General features: G+C 49.1%; 1 protein-coding gene across 1 annotated transcript; it reads left to right on the forward strand.

Moving 5' to 3' along the window:
- Window positions 1-12,723: 12,723 nt before the first annotated feature.
- On the forward strand, window positions 12,724-15,736 carry IVL (involucrin). Its single transcript, XM_069571431.1, has 2 exons — window positions 12,724-12,757; window positions 13,936-15,736. The coding sequence occupies exon 2, from the start codon at window positions 13,959-13,961 to the stop codon at window positions 15,405-15,407; it is 1,449 nt and encodes a 482-aa protein (XP_069427532.1). The 5' UTR covers window positions 12,724-12,757; window positions 13,936-13,958; the 3' UTR covers window positions 15,408-15,736.
- Window positions 15,737-16,293: the final 557 nt, after the last annotated feature.

Consider the following 16,293-nt stretch of genomic DNA (forward strand, 5'->3'; position numbering starts at 1 on the left):
GGGTCTTTACAATCCTAATTTCCTCTCCCCTTCACACTAGATCAATTGCTATTTGATTGGTTAAGCACTGGATGAAAGGGTTGAATTGCATTTAGGAGTCATGGACAAAAATCACAAACTGTATTTTTAAACTGATATTACGCAGCACAGCATAGAAGAGGGGACTCCTTGAACTTTAGATAGACTGAATGCTCCTCCTTCCCCACATAAAATCACACTATACTTACCCTGGTTTCAGCCCCTCTCCCCCTTTTCCCCTTCCTGCCTCCTGGGAAGGGGCACAGCACAACACCCCTCCCCTCCCAAGAAGGGCTGAGGCCGGTGTGGCTCTAATAGCTCCTAGTGCCTGCAGAAATGCCAGGACTGTCTCTCCTATCTCACCCCTAAATGCAGACTTCACTCTTTTGTTTGGCCTTATAGCCAGTTAGCTCCACCTGCTGCTTGGAACTACTTAGAGGCAAGGGTAGAGAATGGCTGGGGGCCTTGTATTGCCATGGACGGGAGTGGAGGACTGAAGCGTGAAGCACAGAAATACCACCAAAAAGAGTGAAGGCAGACGCTGGAGGAAAGATGGGTTTCTGACTTTCCTCTCTAAAGCTTGAGACTATTAATGGAGAGGAAGAAATGTTTACAAAGTCAAATGATCACTAGTGCCAGGAAGAAGGAGACATGACATGGAGAGGTGAAACTTTGGAATATTTCAATCTCATCCTTTTTTGTGTACAAAACTCCCTGAGTCTTCCATCTGGCCAGCAGCGCAGACCCCAGAGTAGAGTCAAGGGCTGGATCTTCAAAAGAAAAGTCTGAAGGTTTCTAAGGTTTGGGGATTCATCCGTTCAGCTCAGTTCATTCGCTCAGTCGTGTCTGACACTTTATGACCCATAGAGAGCAGCATGCCAGGCTTGCCTGTCTGTCACCAACTCCCAGAGCTTGCTCAAACTCATGTCCATCAAGTCAGTGATGCCATCTAACCACCTCATTCCCTGCTATCCCCTTCTCCTCCCGCCTTCAATCTTTCCCAGCATCAGGGTCTTTTCCAATGAGTCAGGTCTTCGCATCAGGTGGCCAAAGTATTGGAGTTTCAGCTCCAGTTGGGGATTCATGGCAGAGATCTAAAACCGTATAGCTTTCAGAAAGCAAACTTAAAATAATCTGAGGCTAAGAGGAGAAGGGATAGGAGAGAGGATCTTACAATGCTTGAAGTTAAGCCAGAGTTGATTTAGTTTATCTGGATGTGAATGCATTAAGTTTTCTGTCATCAGGAACAACAACCAGATATTACAGGTTACATTTTTTTATGGGAAAACATGTTTGCATCTTTTTAACATAAGTAAACGTTACTTTAAGGAGTATTTATGTAAGTGACAGATATATTGGGCATGCTGAGAAACCATGTGCCAAATATGAGGCTTCTCAAGTGGCTCAGAGGTAAAAGAATCTGCCTGCCAATGTAGGACATGCAGGAGAAGCATCTTTGATCCCTGGGTTGGGAGAACCCCCTAGAGTAGGAAATGACAACCCATACCAGTATTCTTGCCTTGAGAATCCTATGGACAGAGGACCATGGTGAGCTACAGGCCAGAGGGTTGCAAAGAACTGAACATGACTGAGTGACTGTGTACTCACGCACATGCAAAGTATGGTCCTGAGTACTGGGCAAGTCGAGGAACTAGTACAATCAAGAGCTCTCTTCTCATGAACTTATTTTCCTAGCGAAACAAGCACACAAATAAATACCATAAGTTCAAATGCTGATGATCACTCTAATGAGATAAACAGCATGGTGGAGTGAGGGGCCTATTTTAGGCAGCATGGCTGGAGGAGCCATCTCAGGGACGTGACATTCGAGTAGAAGTCTGAATGAGGTGCAGAAGTAAGTCATGGAGTTACTTGCAGAAGAGCTCCACAGGAACAGAGAAGAAGTGGGAAATCCCACGCTGGATCCAGGCTTCTACAGGCAGGAGCAAAGAGTGAGGAGATGAGGTTGAAATGAGCATGGGCTCGAGAGCAGTCAGGGTAGAGCTGACTTGACTTTGGTCAAGACTCATAGACTTTGGTCTGTCAGTGACAGCTTCCCAGCAAGGGAAGGGCAAAGCCATGAGCAAAGTTCAGAAGAAACTGGAGGACAGGAATTAGCACTGGTTATTTTCCCATTTATCTGCTCCTCTTCCCTATAAGATTTTTGGAAAACGCTTTCTATCCTCATTGCTCCTAAGCCCTCTCTTCTCATTTGCTCTTGGAATCACTGCGGTCTGGCTTTCATCCACACCGCAGCCCTTGGCTACCTTTGTCAAGGTCATCAGTGGATTCCATGTTGCCCAGCCAAACAGACATACTCAGTTCTCATCTTTACAGCGTTTCCCCAGGTGTTCATCCTTTCCAGTCAATACTGTTTCTACTCGTCTTCCAGGATGCCTTATTCTCCTGGTGAATTTCTTACCTCACCACCTGCTCCTTCTCATTTTGTCCCAGTTTTTTGACTTGTTGCTTCTCATCTGACCCTTTGACACTGGAGTGATTCAGGGGATGGTCCTGGGACCTCTTCTATCTGTATTCATTCCCTTGATGACTTAATCCTGGCTCATGACTTCACATGCCATTTATATGCTGATGATTTCCAAATTTATGTCTACAGCATGAACCTCCTTCTGAACTCTCCTTCTAGTGTATCTCATTGCCTACTTGACAGTTCTACTTGGGTGTGTCTAAGGGGCACTTCAAACAACATGTCTCAAAGCTCACTGTTGACTTTTCCCACAAAGCCAGCCCCTCCTGCGGTCTTCTCTGTCGCTGTTAAATGGCAGATCCATCCTTACAGTCATTCAGGCCAAGAACTTTTGAGTCATTGTTTGCTCTCACCTATACCTTGCAGCTAATCTGTTAGGGAATCTCACTGATTCTATTGTCAAGACATATCTATCATCTGACCACTTCTCCCTGCCTCTACTGTCACCCTAGCTCTAGGCAGCTGCTCCATTACTGTGGCTGCCCGCTTCCAAGCTAGCCAGAGAGAACATTTTAAAAGTCAGATGACGCCACTCCTCTGGGCAGTACTACGAAGAGCCTTCTCATCTCACTCACCATAAAAGCCCAAGTTGCTTCATGATTTCTCCCACTGCCCAGCATCACCCACTCCTCCACCCTCACCTCTTACAGCTGTTTCCATCATCCATACATGCCCAGTTATACTGGCCTCCTTTCTGATTTCAGAACATGCCTCCTGGGGACATGGCCCCTGCTGTTCCTTTTCCCCTGCCTATCCTCATCCTGACCCCACTCCTTTGGGTTCTTGCTGTAGGCCTTTCCTGACCATTCCATTTAAATACTCAACATTGGACTTCCCTGGTTGCCCAGTGGTTAAGATTTTATGCTTCCAGTGCACAGGGTATGAGTTTGATTCCTGGTTGGGGAACTAAGATCCCACATGGTATGCTGCACAGCCAAAAAAATAAAATAAAATATACAACATCCAATCCCATAGCACTCCCTAGGCCTCTTTCCTACCTTATTTTTTCTACATAGTATTTCTAACATGCTTTATATTCCAGGTATGTGTTTATGTCACTTGCCACTTTCTCTCCACACTGGAATGAAAGTTTTGGGAGGGTGGGGACTTTCACCTGTTTTGTTCAAAGCTGTACCCCTAAATGCCTGGAACACAGGGACATGGGCAGCTCTCAATCAGCTCTGAGAGTTCAAAAAAGTCAATAAGGCAGGAGATGAAAAAAAGGGCATTCCAGTAGAGAGAATGGAATGTGCAAAGACACAGAGGTGAGTAAAGGTGAACTCTGGGAATCTGGAGATCTGGACCTGGCCGGGGCCTGCTGCTGACCCCCTGTGTGACCCCTGCCCTTCTGTTCCCTCTCTAGACTGTGTCATCCTTCATGTGATACAAGTCAGGGTTGAATCTGATGACTGTGAAGTCTCCTCCAACGCCAGGTTTCTCAGTTGTGTTCCTAAGCTGGGGAGAGAGGTGGTTTGGGGGTGCCTGGGGCCTGAAACCCCTTGGAGGAAGAGTGCTGGAGGCTGGACCATGGGATAGAGAGAGGGTAAAGCTACAGCCATGCACGCAAAGACTTGCCTGTAAGAGGAAGCTCTGGGCTCGCCTTTCTCCCCCAGAGCCTTCTGACCTCCTTCTCCCCTTCATGCACCAAGCCCCCATCCCACTCCAAGCAGGCCTCCTAGTAAAACCTGAGTGGCAGGAAAGTAGCTTTTCAGCCACTCTCCAGCAATTTCCTGCTCACCTGTCCTCTGCTTTGCAGCTCTCCACTGCTCCTCTGTCACCGTTGGACGCTACCGCTCCAGTGTGGCCCATATCTATGGGACTTAATAGACATCTCTGCCTTCTCTGGTGGAGGGGCTGGCCTGGGAGCAGACACACCCAGACTTGCTCCACTTGCTGACTGGAGGACCCCTGTTCTGAGTCCCAGCTGCTTGCCTGTCAAGTGCAAAGGGTTAAATGAGATGGTGGATGAGGCTTGTTTAGCACCATGTCTGGTAAACAGCAGGCTTTGTAGGTTTCTTTGCCTTTGTATCTCCTTTGCCCACCACCCCCAAGCCCGTCTGGCTGGGAGACTCACAGCTCTGCCTGTTCACACCTGGATCCATGCACACAGACCATTTAGTTGTGGGCTCACATGTCAGAGCATTGAACTGCACCCATTGCTCAGTTTCTGTACCCCTCTTCCCATCAGATGGGAGTTTCCTGGGAGCAGGAGCCATGTCTCCCGAATCTGGGTTTTCTGAAATCAGAGGTGGTATCTCCCTCTCAGACTGGGAGGTTAGAGTGATAGCCAAAGTCCTCCCTAGTACCCTGGCTCAGCTGGGATTCCACAGGCCGGGACTCGCCCTGACTCTGCATTGGTCTTGCTTAATGCAGATAGTAGGCAGGGAGGCACGTTTTAGGAAGGAAGGAATGAAGAGGCACTGTTTCACACTCTGCACCAGATCAACCCATCTGGAGGCCTGGAACAACTGGACAGCTTCATGGCAAGCAGTCCACAAATACAGAGAACAGATGAGGTTAGAAATGGCTCGTGCTGAGGCTGTTCAGAGGGGTCTAGGCAGGACCCCAGCAAGGCAGTGTGGGCTACTGACTCCTCTTGGTGAAAGCGGACCAGACGATGCTAATCCTCTGTATGGAACTCTGCAGTGGCTTTTTCTATTGCCCAGATTACACACACACACACACACACACACACACACACACACACACAGGTACATGCATGGACTCCACATGGATCTGAGTGGCCTCTGCAACCACATTCAGGAGTAACTTTAAGAGCAATTAGTCCTCTACAGAAGCAGCTGATGCAGGGTCAGGTGTCCCCCAGCATCCTCTAATTAATAGAGGGGAAAGAGGATGGGGAATGATCAACCAAGAGGTCAGCTGAGTCCCAGGAGCACCCGCACCTCCTCTGACTTGTCTGACCATGGACGACATTTCTGGGGGAGTCTGCACAGCTAGAATAGGCCCCGTTACCCTTCTCGTTCTGCACCTGCCTCCTCTCTCCTCTGAGAAATCCCTCCCCTATTCCCTCCTGCTCAGGCCCCCACCCTTTCTTTCTGCCCTCTAGTGAGATGTCCCTCGCATCACTGCCTTCCACTCCTTGCACACATCCCTCTGAAGGCTTCGCCCCCCCCTCAGGTTCACCAGTCAGCCCCCATCCCGTGCAGCCGGCAGAGCCCTTTCTGTCGTCTCTGGCTCCCTGTGACTGCCTGTGCCCTCCTCACTCTATTGCCACATCAAAGCTAGATCCAAACCACTACCTATTTTCTGCCCACACAACCTCCAGGCCCCTCTGTGGACCGTCATGCTGCAGGAATGCAAACCCATTTGGATTTCTCAGTGAGCCTACCACGTGAAAACACAATCAGTCCACGCGGAGCCTCCTGAGTGCACAAGGGAAAGATGCCACGGGCTGAGCTGGAGCGCCCACAGCAGGCAGACTAGAGGGAGGAGTCAATGGGACATCAGGATCCCTGGTTTCTCGCCCCACTTCACTCCACGCACTGTGTGACTTTGGGGTTTCAGTTTTCTCATTGGCAAAATGAGAAAGGGAAACTCTGCGTTACTAAGACTCTGTGTATAGGCAGGTAGCACACTGCGGTCTGTCAGCTAACGTTGCCATGACTCCTAGCAGGAAACCATTTCTGAGCACCATCTACATGCTAACCACAAATATCACCTCACCAAATCCTCCCAGAAGTGGAAGGAGATCCAAATACTCATTTTTACAAAATATAATCACACACTTTTATTACAAATTTGCAAATAATATCTGCATGTTCTAGTTTATCTTATAGTTAGCAAATTCATATTTCAAATGTTACCACAGTTAGTCCCTCATTCAGTTCAGTTCAGTCACTCAGTCGTGCCCGACTCTTTTTGACTCCTTGGACTGCAGCACGCCAGGCCTCCCTGCCCATGACCAACTCCTGGAGTCTACTCAAACACATGCCCATTTAGCCGGTGATGCCATCCAACCATCTCATCCTCTGTCATCCCCTTCTCCTCCTCCTGCCTTCAAATCTTTCCCAGCATCAGGGTCTTTTCCAATGAATCAGTTCTTCACATCAGGTGGCCAAAGGACTGGAGTTTCAGCTTCAGCATCAGTCCTTCCAATGAATATTCAGGACTGATTTCCTTTAGAATGGACTGGTTGGATCTCCTTGCTGTCCAAGGGACTCTCAAGAGTTTTCTCCAACACCACAGTTCAAAAGCATCAATTCTTCGGTGCTCAGCTTTGTGTATAGTCCAACTCTCACATCCATACATGACTACTGGGAAAACCATAGCTTTGATTAGATGGGCTTTTGTTGGAAAAGTAATGTCTCTGCTTTTTTTTTTTTTTTTTTTACTTTATTTTACTTTACAATACTGTATTGGTTTTGCCTTAAATTGACATGAATCCACCATGGGTGTACATGCCTTCCCAAACATGAACCCCCCTCCCACCTCCCTCCCTATAACATCTCTCTGGGTCATCCCCGTGCACCAGCCCCAAGCATCCTGTATCCTGCATTGGACATAGACTGGCGATTCGATTCTTACATGATAGTATACATGTTTCAATGCCATTCTCCCAAATCATCCCACCCTCTCCCTCTCCCTCTGAGTCCAAAAGTCTGCTCTACACATCTGTGTCTCTATTGCTGTCTTGCATACAGGGTCATCATTGCTATCTTTCTAAATTCCATATATATATGTTAGTATACTGTATTGGTGTTTTTCTTTCTGGCTCACTTTGTCTAGGTTGGTCATAGCTTTTCTTCCAAGGAGTAATTGTCTTTTAATTTCATGGCTGCAGCCACCATCTGCAGTGATTTTGGAGCCCCAAAACATAAAGTCTATCACTGTTTCCACTGTTTCCATATCTATTTGCCATGAAGTGATGGGACCAGATACCATGATCTTAGTTTTCTGAATGTTGAGCTTTAAGCCAACTTTTTCACTCTCCTCTTTCACTTTCATCAAGAGGCTCTTTACTTCTTCTTTGCTTTCTGCCATAAGGGTGCTGTCATCTCCATATCTGAGGTTATCGGTATTTCTCCCAGCAATCTTGATTCCAGCTTGTTTCATCCAGCCCAGCATTTTGTATGATGTACTCTACATGTAAGTTAAATAAGCATGGTGATAATATATAGCCTTGATGTACTCCTTTCCCAGTTTGGAACCAGTCTGTTGTTCCATGTCTTGTTCTAAATGTCACTTCTTGACTTGTATACAGATTTCTCAGGAGGCAGGTAAGGTGTTCTGGTATTCCTATCTCTTGAAGAATTTTCCACAGTTTGTTGTGATCCACATAGTCAAAGGCTTTGGCATAGTCAATAAAACAGAAATAGATGCTTTTCTGTAACTCTCTTGCTTTTTTTATGATTCAGAGGATGTTGGCAATTTGATCTCTGGTTCCTTTGTCTTTTATAAATCCAGCTTTAACATCTGGAAGTTCACATTCCACGTACTGTTGAAGCCTGGCTTGGAGAATTTTGAGCATTACTTTGCTAGTGTGCAAGATGAGTGCAATTGTGCAGTAGTTTGAGCATTCTTTGACATTGCCTTTCTTTGGGATTGGAATGAAAACTGACCTTTTCCAGTTCCTCATATGTGAAACTAATTTTCAAAAATAATTTAATCTTTTCATATTCTACCTTATCTTCAAATGGACAATTTTTTCTTCCATTTTTTCCTATTAAAATAGAGCTGGGGTGAATATGTTGTACAGATTTTCTCCCTCTTTCTGGGCATTTCATTGGTATGGATGAGAAACTTCTAAGTTAAAAATAGTATAAAAAAGGAATATAAAAATAAATTTTTCTAGACAAAGAAACTGAGGGTCATAGAGGAAATGCAGCTCATTCAGATAACAAGAGGTTCACTGGGATTTAAGCCCAGGTCCATCGACTGCAAAGCCAACAGAACATCAACAATCCTAGGGGTTGGATGAGGCTAATATACATCAGTGCCAGCCAGGAGGGCTTTCCTGGTGGCTCAGATGATAAAGAATCTGTCTGCAATGGGGGAGACCCAGGTTCAGTCCCTGGGTTGGGAAGATCTCCCAGAGAAAGGAATGGCAACCCACTGCAGTATTCTTGCCTATAAAATTCTATGAACAGAGGAGCTTGGCAGGCCCCAGTTCATGGGCTCTCAAAGAGTCAGGCACGACTGATGGACTAACACACAAACACACATATACCAGCGAAGAAATAGAGCTTTCTGTTCCCAGAACAAATGAGGGTCATCCTCAGGGCATTTTGATTGAATGTGATCCAAAGAAGACTGGTCCTTCCTCCAAGAAGCCCAGAACTGACCACATGGGGGTCAGCCCATAGATGGCTGACTCACACTCAGAAGACGTCCCAGGTTACCTAGTGTGGCCTGTTACCTCTGTCAGATGCTCAGGCATCTGGGAAGGCAGCCTGGTGGGGAAGAGGGCCCGCTGGACAGAGATCAGCATGTGGGAGCTCTACTCAGCTGTACTGCAGACCCTCTGTAGGGCCCTGGGCTTCTCATGTTCTCTCCTCAGACTTCACTGCCCACCTGTCACAAGACGGCACTGGCCCCAGCAGAGGGGACTGGGAAGTGCCAGGAATCTCCTGGGCACACTGGCCAGGCCCTCCCCATGCATTCTGCAGCTCCCACCCCTGCTCCCAGCTCAGAGAGGCTGATGTAATCAGGTGCAGACAATCAGCTACCAAGGATGTGGTTTCCCAAGGAGCCCACGAGGAGGGCATCCTGCAGGCTGGAGGAGAGGGCACCAAAAAGCTCCTTTTCTCCGCTCCTGATCAACTTTCATGCCTTTGCTCCTCTCACGGCACCAGGAGCAGAGCTGTGTCTGTCTCTCCACAGTGATCAGATTCACAAGCAAGAAATTGGAACCTAGCAACCTCACAGGTCAAGGAGGAGAGGCCAGAGGAAGATGGAAGGGAAGCACCAGGGTACATCAGACAGGCCAACCCAGGAGCCTGGAGAGGAAGACTCAGCCCCTTGGCCCTTTCTTGGTCTTCTCTCTCTTCCTCAAGCAGCAGATGGACACAAAGGGCGAATGAGGAATGGAGGCCAGTTTCCAGGAGGCAGTATGGATGAGGGCAGCGAGGACTGTGGGCCTGTGGGAAGGTGACCAGTATAGGTTGTGGCCTGTGGGAAGATGTGGGCAACAGTGCCCTGGGCAGAGGAGAAGGCCTCAGGGGATGGAGAAGGTGTTTCGCGGCCTCAGAGGATGGGGGTTTTGCCTCTTTGGAAGACATCCTAGGCGTGGCTACCCTAGATGAGAACGTGAGACAGGGTCCAAGTCAGCGCTCCAGGACCATCTGCCGTTGCCCCATCCCACCAACTTACGAAGAGCTATTGTCATAACCCTCCTCCCCAGCCCCCTGGGCAGTGAAGTACGTGACCCATTCATCCTGCCCCCACAGCTAAGCAACAGTTCAAGAAGGATGTATCACTCAGAAAGAGAAACCAGCCAGTTTCTGGCTCTGCAAGAGAAAGAGCCAGGGCCTCCTTTAGCTGGGTTCAGGGCCTCTGTGTGTGTCATGGGATATGAGCTCATCCCCACGACAGTGGGTGGGGGCTATACAGTTACCTGGCCTCTTGGTGTGGGCCCTGGGGCCCCATGGGATCGCTCACGCAGACATCAAGAGAATCTCCCCCATGTGCATGCCTGTCTGTGCCCCAGATGGGGCAATCTGAGGGCAGAGCATGGGGCCTCTGAGCCCCATGGGCTGGGGCTGGGGCTCTTCCAATCCTTTCCCTGCGTGCACACACACACATGCATACACACCCTCAATTCCATGCTTCACCCTCCTCACCACACCCGGGCTCTGCCCACTGGCCAAAGGCTCACACACTGTCTTCCCCAAAAGCTTTCATTACGCTGTGAATCAGAGGGCGGGAGGTAGATCTGGCAGATTCTAGTCCATGGAAACCCATAAGACCGGTGTGACTTCCTGGAGCAGGGTCTGCTGCCCTGGGACTGACAGTCATGAGCTGGGGAGAGGCAGATTCCTCCCATGTGAGGTCAGCTGCAAAGCACAAGGCATGGGTGCCCCTTTGTGAGGGCGCTGGCTTAGTTCTGCGTGGGGGAAAGGGAGGGGGGTGGGGGCTGGGTGCAGAGGGCTTGCCCTGCCCAGGAAGATGGCCGGCCCTGCTAACGGGAGATGACGTGAGGTCCCAGGTGAGGCTCAGGGACCACAGAGGGTATATTTCCGAGCTGAGGGTATATTCTGGAAACAGGAGTCCTTCCATCTGTCTTTTCAGACTAAGCCCCAGGAGCATGACAAAATTAGCTCATAAATAGATCTATTGGGGGCTTGGAGGGAGATGCCTGTGAGGCACCATAGAGAAATCAGAACTTCTCAAAATTAGCCCCAGAAATGAGTATTTTACTTGATTTTATTTTTTCTTTTATGATTAGGTTGTGAAGGAGAGAGATTAAATGATGTCCGTAAAATAAGCTGTTAAAGAGAAAGGCAAGTCACAATTCGATTTTGTTTATACACACACACGCGTGACACTAAAATGCACTGTTCCTTCATTCTTTCCACTGATATTTATAGGGTACTGGTTATATTTGATGGTTAGGACAGGTTCTGGGGACACAGTGGAAAACACACCAGGCAAAACTCCTGCCTCTTATAGCTTCTTTTTCAGTGGGAGATTTGGAAAATAAACAAGTGAACAAATGCAAATAAAGCAGCCCTCAGTTGTTATAAGTGAAATGCAGCAAATCGGGGGATAACCCTTCAGATGGTGTCCCAGGGGAGTCCCTCTGGCAGGCCCCAGCATTAACCGTGAAACTGAAAGGCACAAAGAGTTAGGGACCCTGGGAGGCCCCAGAGGTGGGGGGCACTGGGCTCATCTTAGTAACTGAGGACTCTCAGTGAGGATCTTTGAACACTTGGTAGGGAGTTTACATTTTATTCCAAGAGGCTTAGGTCACCATTGTTGCTGGTGACGGACAAGCCAGCTCTAACCCCCACCCTGAAAATCTGCTTAAGCTGCGTTCAGAAAGTAGTTTAGAGAAAGTAGTGGATGATCTAGTTTTGATCTTTATGTGAGAGTGTTTGTGTGTGTGTGTGTGTGTGTGTGTGTGTGTGTGTGCGCGCGCGCATGCGTGCACAAACTCTCAGTTACTCGGTCATGTCCGGCTCTTTGTGACCACATTGACTATAGCCCGCCAGGCTCCTCTGTCTATGGAGTTATTAAAGGCAAGAATACTGGAGTGTGTTACCATTTCCTACCCCATAGGATCTTCCTGACCTAAGAATCGAACCACGTCTCTTGTGTCTCCTTCACTGGCAGGCAGATTCTTTACCACCAGCACCACTTGGAAAGGCCCCTCAATCTTGCTCTTCATGAATGTCCCCAAAACATTGTATGAGATGTTTGTTTTTATCACTGTAAAAAGTAACCCTTATTATTTTGTATATTATAGATTTAATGCCTGTTTTCTCACCTAAAGTGGTCCATGCCTTGGAGTTTTTGTGAGCTTGGCATTCTTGGGAACTTCTATAACTAGTCTTCGGCATAGGGCCTGAGTAGACCCTGACACATGGCAGGAGGCTCCTGCAAGCCTTCTGCTTAACCTTTCCAGGCCTAAAGTTGTCAGACTGAATCCTCCCCCATCCCAGGACAGAGTACTTCCACACAGAATGAAGTTTAGGTATGTCTTGAGAGCAGATGGGTTGTGGGTTACTGGCCAAGAGAATCCCCCAAGAGCCCTGTTTCTTCATGAAAAGTGGTTCCTCCCACCTTTAACATGTTTCCAGACTGGACATCCCAGAAAGACACATAATTTTCTATTCTGTGCCCTTGGAATTGAATCCCTCAGCCTAATAAGGAGGATAAACCCATTTTACAGGTAAAGAAACTGAGATTCAGAAGAAAAGTTTGGCTGAGGTCAAGAACAAAAAAAAAAAAAAAAAGAGGAAAAGGGGGCCAGTTTCCCAAGATGCCTCCCTCACCTCCCTGTGCCGAGGTGATGAGCCTCATGGGGGTGACTGAACCCCCAGAGCCCACTGGCCAGGCAGGAGCTGTATGTCTCTGTGAAAAGGGGCCCTGAGGGGTTTTCTGATTAAGGTGCCTATGATGAGTCAGGAAGGGGCTAGAGGAAGTTGACCAACTGGAGTGGTGAAACCAGTCCATCTCCTTCAACTTGGGAAGGAGGCCAGGCTGGGGAATGGTATAAAGGGCACCTCGGCCCCTGCTCAGCTCAGCACTCCACTAGAAGCCTCTCCGGCTGGCCCCACTGTGAGTCTGGTAAGTGTTTGCTGGTTGAACCAGGCTTGGGACCTGGGGCCTCCCACAGGCCAGAACGTGGCTGGGGATGGCCAGCCTGAGGGGGTGCAGGGGTCACTCACGTGCAGGATTCAATTGGACCACTGTCCTTCTTGGGGAGCTCAGGTCACTGTGCTGAGGGCTAGGTGCGTGGCTGGGAAACAGAACAGACAGCAATCCCCTCTTGCATCATATTTTCTTGGGGCTGTATTTTCAAGTGTGGGGACAGGGAGGAGAGAAGAGTAAGATAGGGATGCAGGGGAAATACAGTCAGATTCTCTCCTAAAACTGCTTGATTTGGGCTATGGTTTTTGTCTTCTCTAAAGGGGAATGGGGTCTGGGGACACACTTGTAATTTTTAGCTGTGTTACAGAAGGGAGAAATGCCAAACGGGGAACGCTTTCTATTTGGAGAACCCAGGCAGAGCAGGGGCAGGGAAACCCAGTTTAGAAGTAGGAGACTTGAAAGAATCAGCTCCAGCTCTCAGCAACCTTCCAGCCCCCTCCTCCCACCACCAGCAGCCAAAGTTCAGAAGGTCAAGAGAGAAAGAAGCTCTGGAGCTGAATATGCTGACTGGTTCATTTTGCAGAGGAGAAATCTGAGGCCCAGAGGGACTAAATGACCTGCCCAGAACCACACAGCATTTCACTGGGAGATTTAAGCCAAGATCATGGCATGTGACTCCAGTCCAGGGCATGCACCATCACCTCTCAGATCCTCTGGGGACAGGCTACCGATTTTCCAGGACTTGGGGGTCCTCCAAGAGAACTTCCCCCCTACCCCTGGCACCTTCCCTCTGCCTATCATAATCCCAGAGCTCATCTCTCCTCTTTGTCAGAGGAGGTCAGGAATAAGGGAGAGACAAGGATAGGCAAGGGCAGGAGATGAGATGGTACCCAGGGCATCTGCGCAGAGCAGCTCTGGAGACAGTCCTTGTTGTTAGCTCTTGGGAACAAGAAACTCCCAGGAGGGCCTTTCCCCACCCCTCTCCATCCCTACCGTCACCCTGCTGCTTCTGTGGAATGATAGCCCAGCATGATCAGGAGAGTGCCCCACCCAAGGGAAATGGGAATGCTGAGAAACCAGGCACTGCTACAGATTCTTGGGCTTCATCTATTTCCTTGCTTTCAGTAACTCCTCTGACTCCTCCTCTTTTTCAGGTTGACCGAAAGCAGCTTCCAAGATGTCCCAGCAAAACACTCTGCCAGTGATTCTGCCCCCTGCCCTCTCTCAGGAGTCCCTCAAGCCTGCTTCTCCTCCCACCAATACCCAGCAGGAGCAAGTGAAGCAGCCAACTCCACTGCCTGCCCCATGCCAGAAGGTACACTCGGATCTCCCAGGGGAGGTCCCCTTGGAGCTCGGGGAGAAACACACAATTGTGAAAGGGGTGCCTGGGCAAAAGTGTGAACCACAGCAACCAGAGCCAGAGCAGCAAGAACAGCATGTGAAGCAGCAGCAGCAAGAGTCACAGGTGCAGGAACAGCATGTGAAGCAGCAACAACAAGAATCACAGGTGCCAGAAGTTCATGCAGAACAGCAACACCAAGAATCACAGGTACAGGAAGTACGTGTGGAGCAGCAGCAACAAGAGTCACAGGTGCCAGAAGAGCATGTGGAGCAGCAACTGCAAGAGTCACAGGTACAGGAAGTGCATGTGGAGCAGCAGCAGCAAGAGTCTCAGGTGCTGGAAGAGCATGTGCAGCAGCAGCAGCAGGAGTCACAGGTGCTGGAAGAGCATGTGCAGCAGCAACAAGAGTCACAGGTGCCAGAAGTGCATGTGCAGCAGCAGCAAGAGTCACAGGTGCCAGAAGTGCATGTGCAGCAGCAGCAAGAGTCTCAGGTGCCAGAAGTGCATGTGCAGCAGCAGCAAGAGTCACAGGTGCCAGAAGTGCATGTGCAGCAGCAGCAAGAGTCACAGGTGCCAGAAGAGCATGTGGAACTGCAGCAACAAGAGTCACAGGTGCTGGAAGAGTATGTGGAGCTGCAGCAACAAGAGTCACAGGTGCCGGAAGAGCATGTGCAGCAGCAGCAAGAGTCACAGGTGCCAGAAGTGCATGTGGAACTGCAGCAAGAGTCACAGGTGCCAGAAGTGCATGTGCAGCAGCAGCAAGAGTCACAGGTGCCAGAAGTGCATGTGCAGCAGCAGCAAGAGTCACAGGTGCCAGAAGTGCATGTGCAGCAGCAGCAAGAGTCACAGGTGCCGGAAGTGCATGTGGAACTGCAGCAACGAGAGTCACCGGTACAGGAAGTGCATGTCAAAAAGCAACACCAGGAGCTACAGGAGCAGGAAGTGCAGCAGCAAAAAGAACAGCACGCGGAGCCTCAGAAAGCAGAACACCTGGGGCTGCAGCTGGAGCAGGAGAAAACACAAACAGAGCAGCAGCTGAAAGGACAGCTGGAACAGGAGAAGAAGGTCTTGGGCCAGCACTTGGATCAAGAGCCAGCTAAGAGAGAGGAGCAAATGGAAAAGAAAGAGGAGCAGCTGCTGGAGCAGCAGGATGGGCAGCTGAAACAGCCTGTGTGTTTCCCAGCTCCCAACCAGGTCCAAGAGATCCACTCAGTCCTGCCACTGAAGGGAAAAGCCTTGCCCTCTGAAGAAGCAGGAGGTGTAGTGCCTTCTGAACATAAGTAACCACCTGCAGTGTCCCAGAGGCCCCCGGAAATCCCATACAAGTGAATAGAGAGCCAGTGGCCTCACTTATCTTGGGCCCCCAACCTGGGTGACCCGCCTCATCTGTGAACCTGCCTGACCCTGACTTTCTGCATGTCTCTTTGATAGGTCTGGGGTGGGGGAAGTTACAGCCCAGCATCCACCCCTGATGAGCCCAATCCCAACCTCAGGTGGCCAGAGGCTTTACCTGAGGAGAGAGTGACTATAGCTACTCTGACTACATCCCCACTATTATAGCTGAATCTGTGAGTGTGTACAATAATACAGAATAAATCCTGGAAGGCTTGGAATCCTGTATTTTCTTTGACTTTTTATCCTCTATCATTCACCATATAAAACCCGGTGTGCAGGTTAAAGGTTGAGAACGACTCTCTTGGCCAGTTCCCATAGGTAGAGAGATATTCTGACCCCTCTTTGATTCTGTACCCCAAACCACTCAATACATTCAACAGCTTCTAAAAATGAAATGAAAACAATAGCAAAACAAAAGTTCACTCACGTTCCTGAAAGTAGCACTCAGCAGTCAGGAAGAGGGAATGGGTTACCCTGGCTGAGGGAAGAGGATCTATTCATCTCAGTTCAGCACTGCCTTCCATTATACCCACTGAACCCAATCCTAGCCCAAGGCCAAAGGCATGGGTAAGGAGTGGGGGCTCCACCTGGGTTTGGGTGCTTGCCCAGATTTTCTCTCCACAGAATGTGCTTGTGGTTTCCAAGAGTCACGGTTAAGGAAGACTTTAGGAAAGTAAAGTAGCAGAATTGGGGAAAATGGGGAAAAGAGGGACTTCTGGGACTGGCCTCTGATAGAGAAAATGTCACTAAGGGAAGCAAAGTTTGGGTCAACTGG

The sequence above is a fragment of the Ovis canadensis genome, chromosome 1 (assembly GCF_042477335.2).
Source record: "Ovis canadensis isolate MfBH-ARS-UI-01 breed Bighorn chromosome 1, ARS-UI_OviCan_v2, whole genome shotgun sequence".
Classification (NCBI taxonomy): Eukaryota; Metazoa; Chordata; class Mammalia; order Artiodactyla; family Bovidae; genus Ovis; species Ovis canadensis.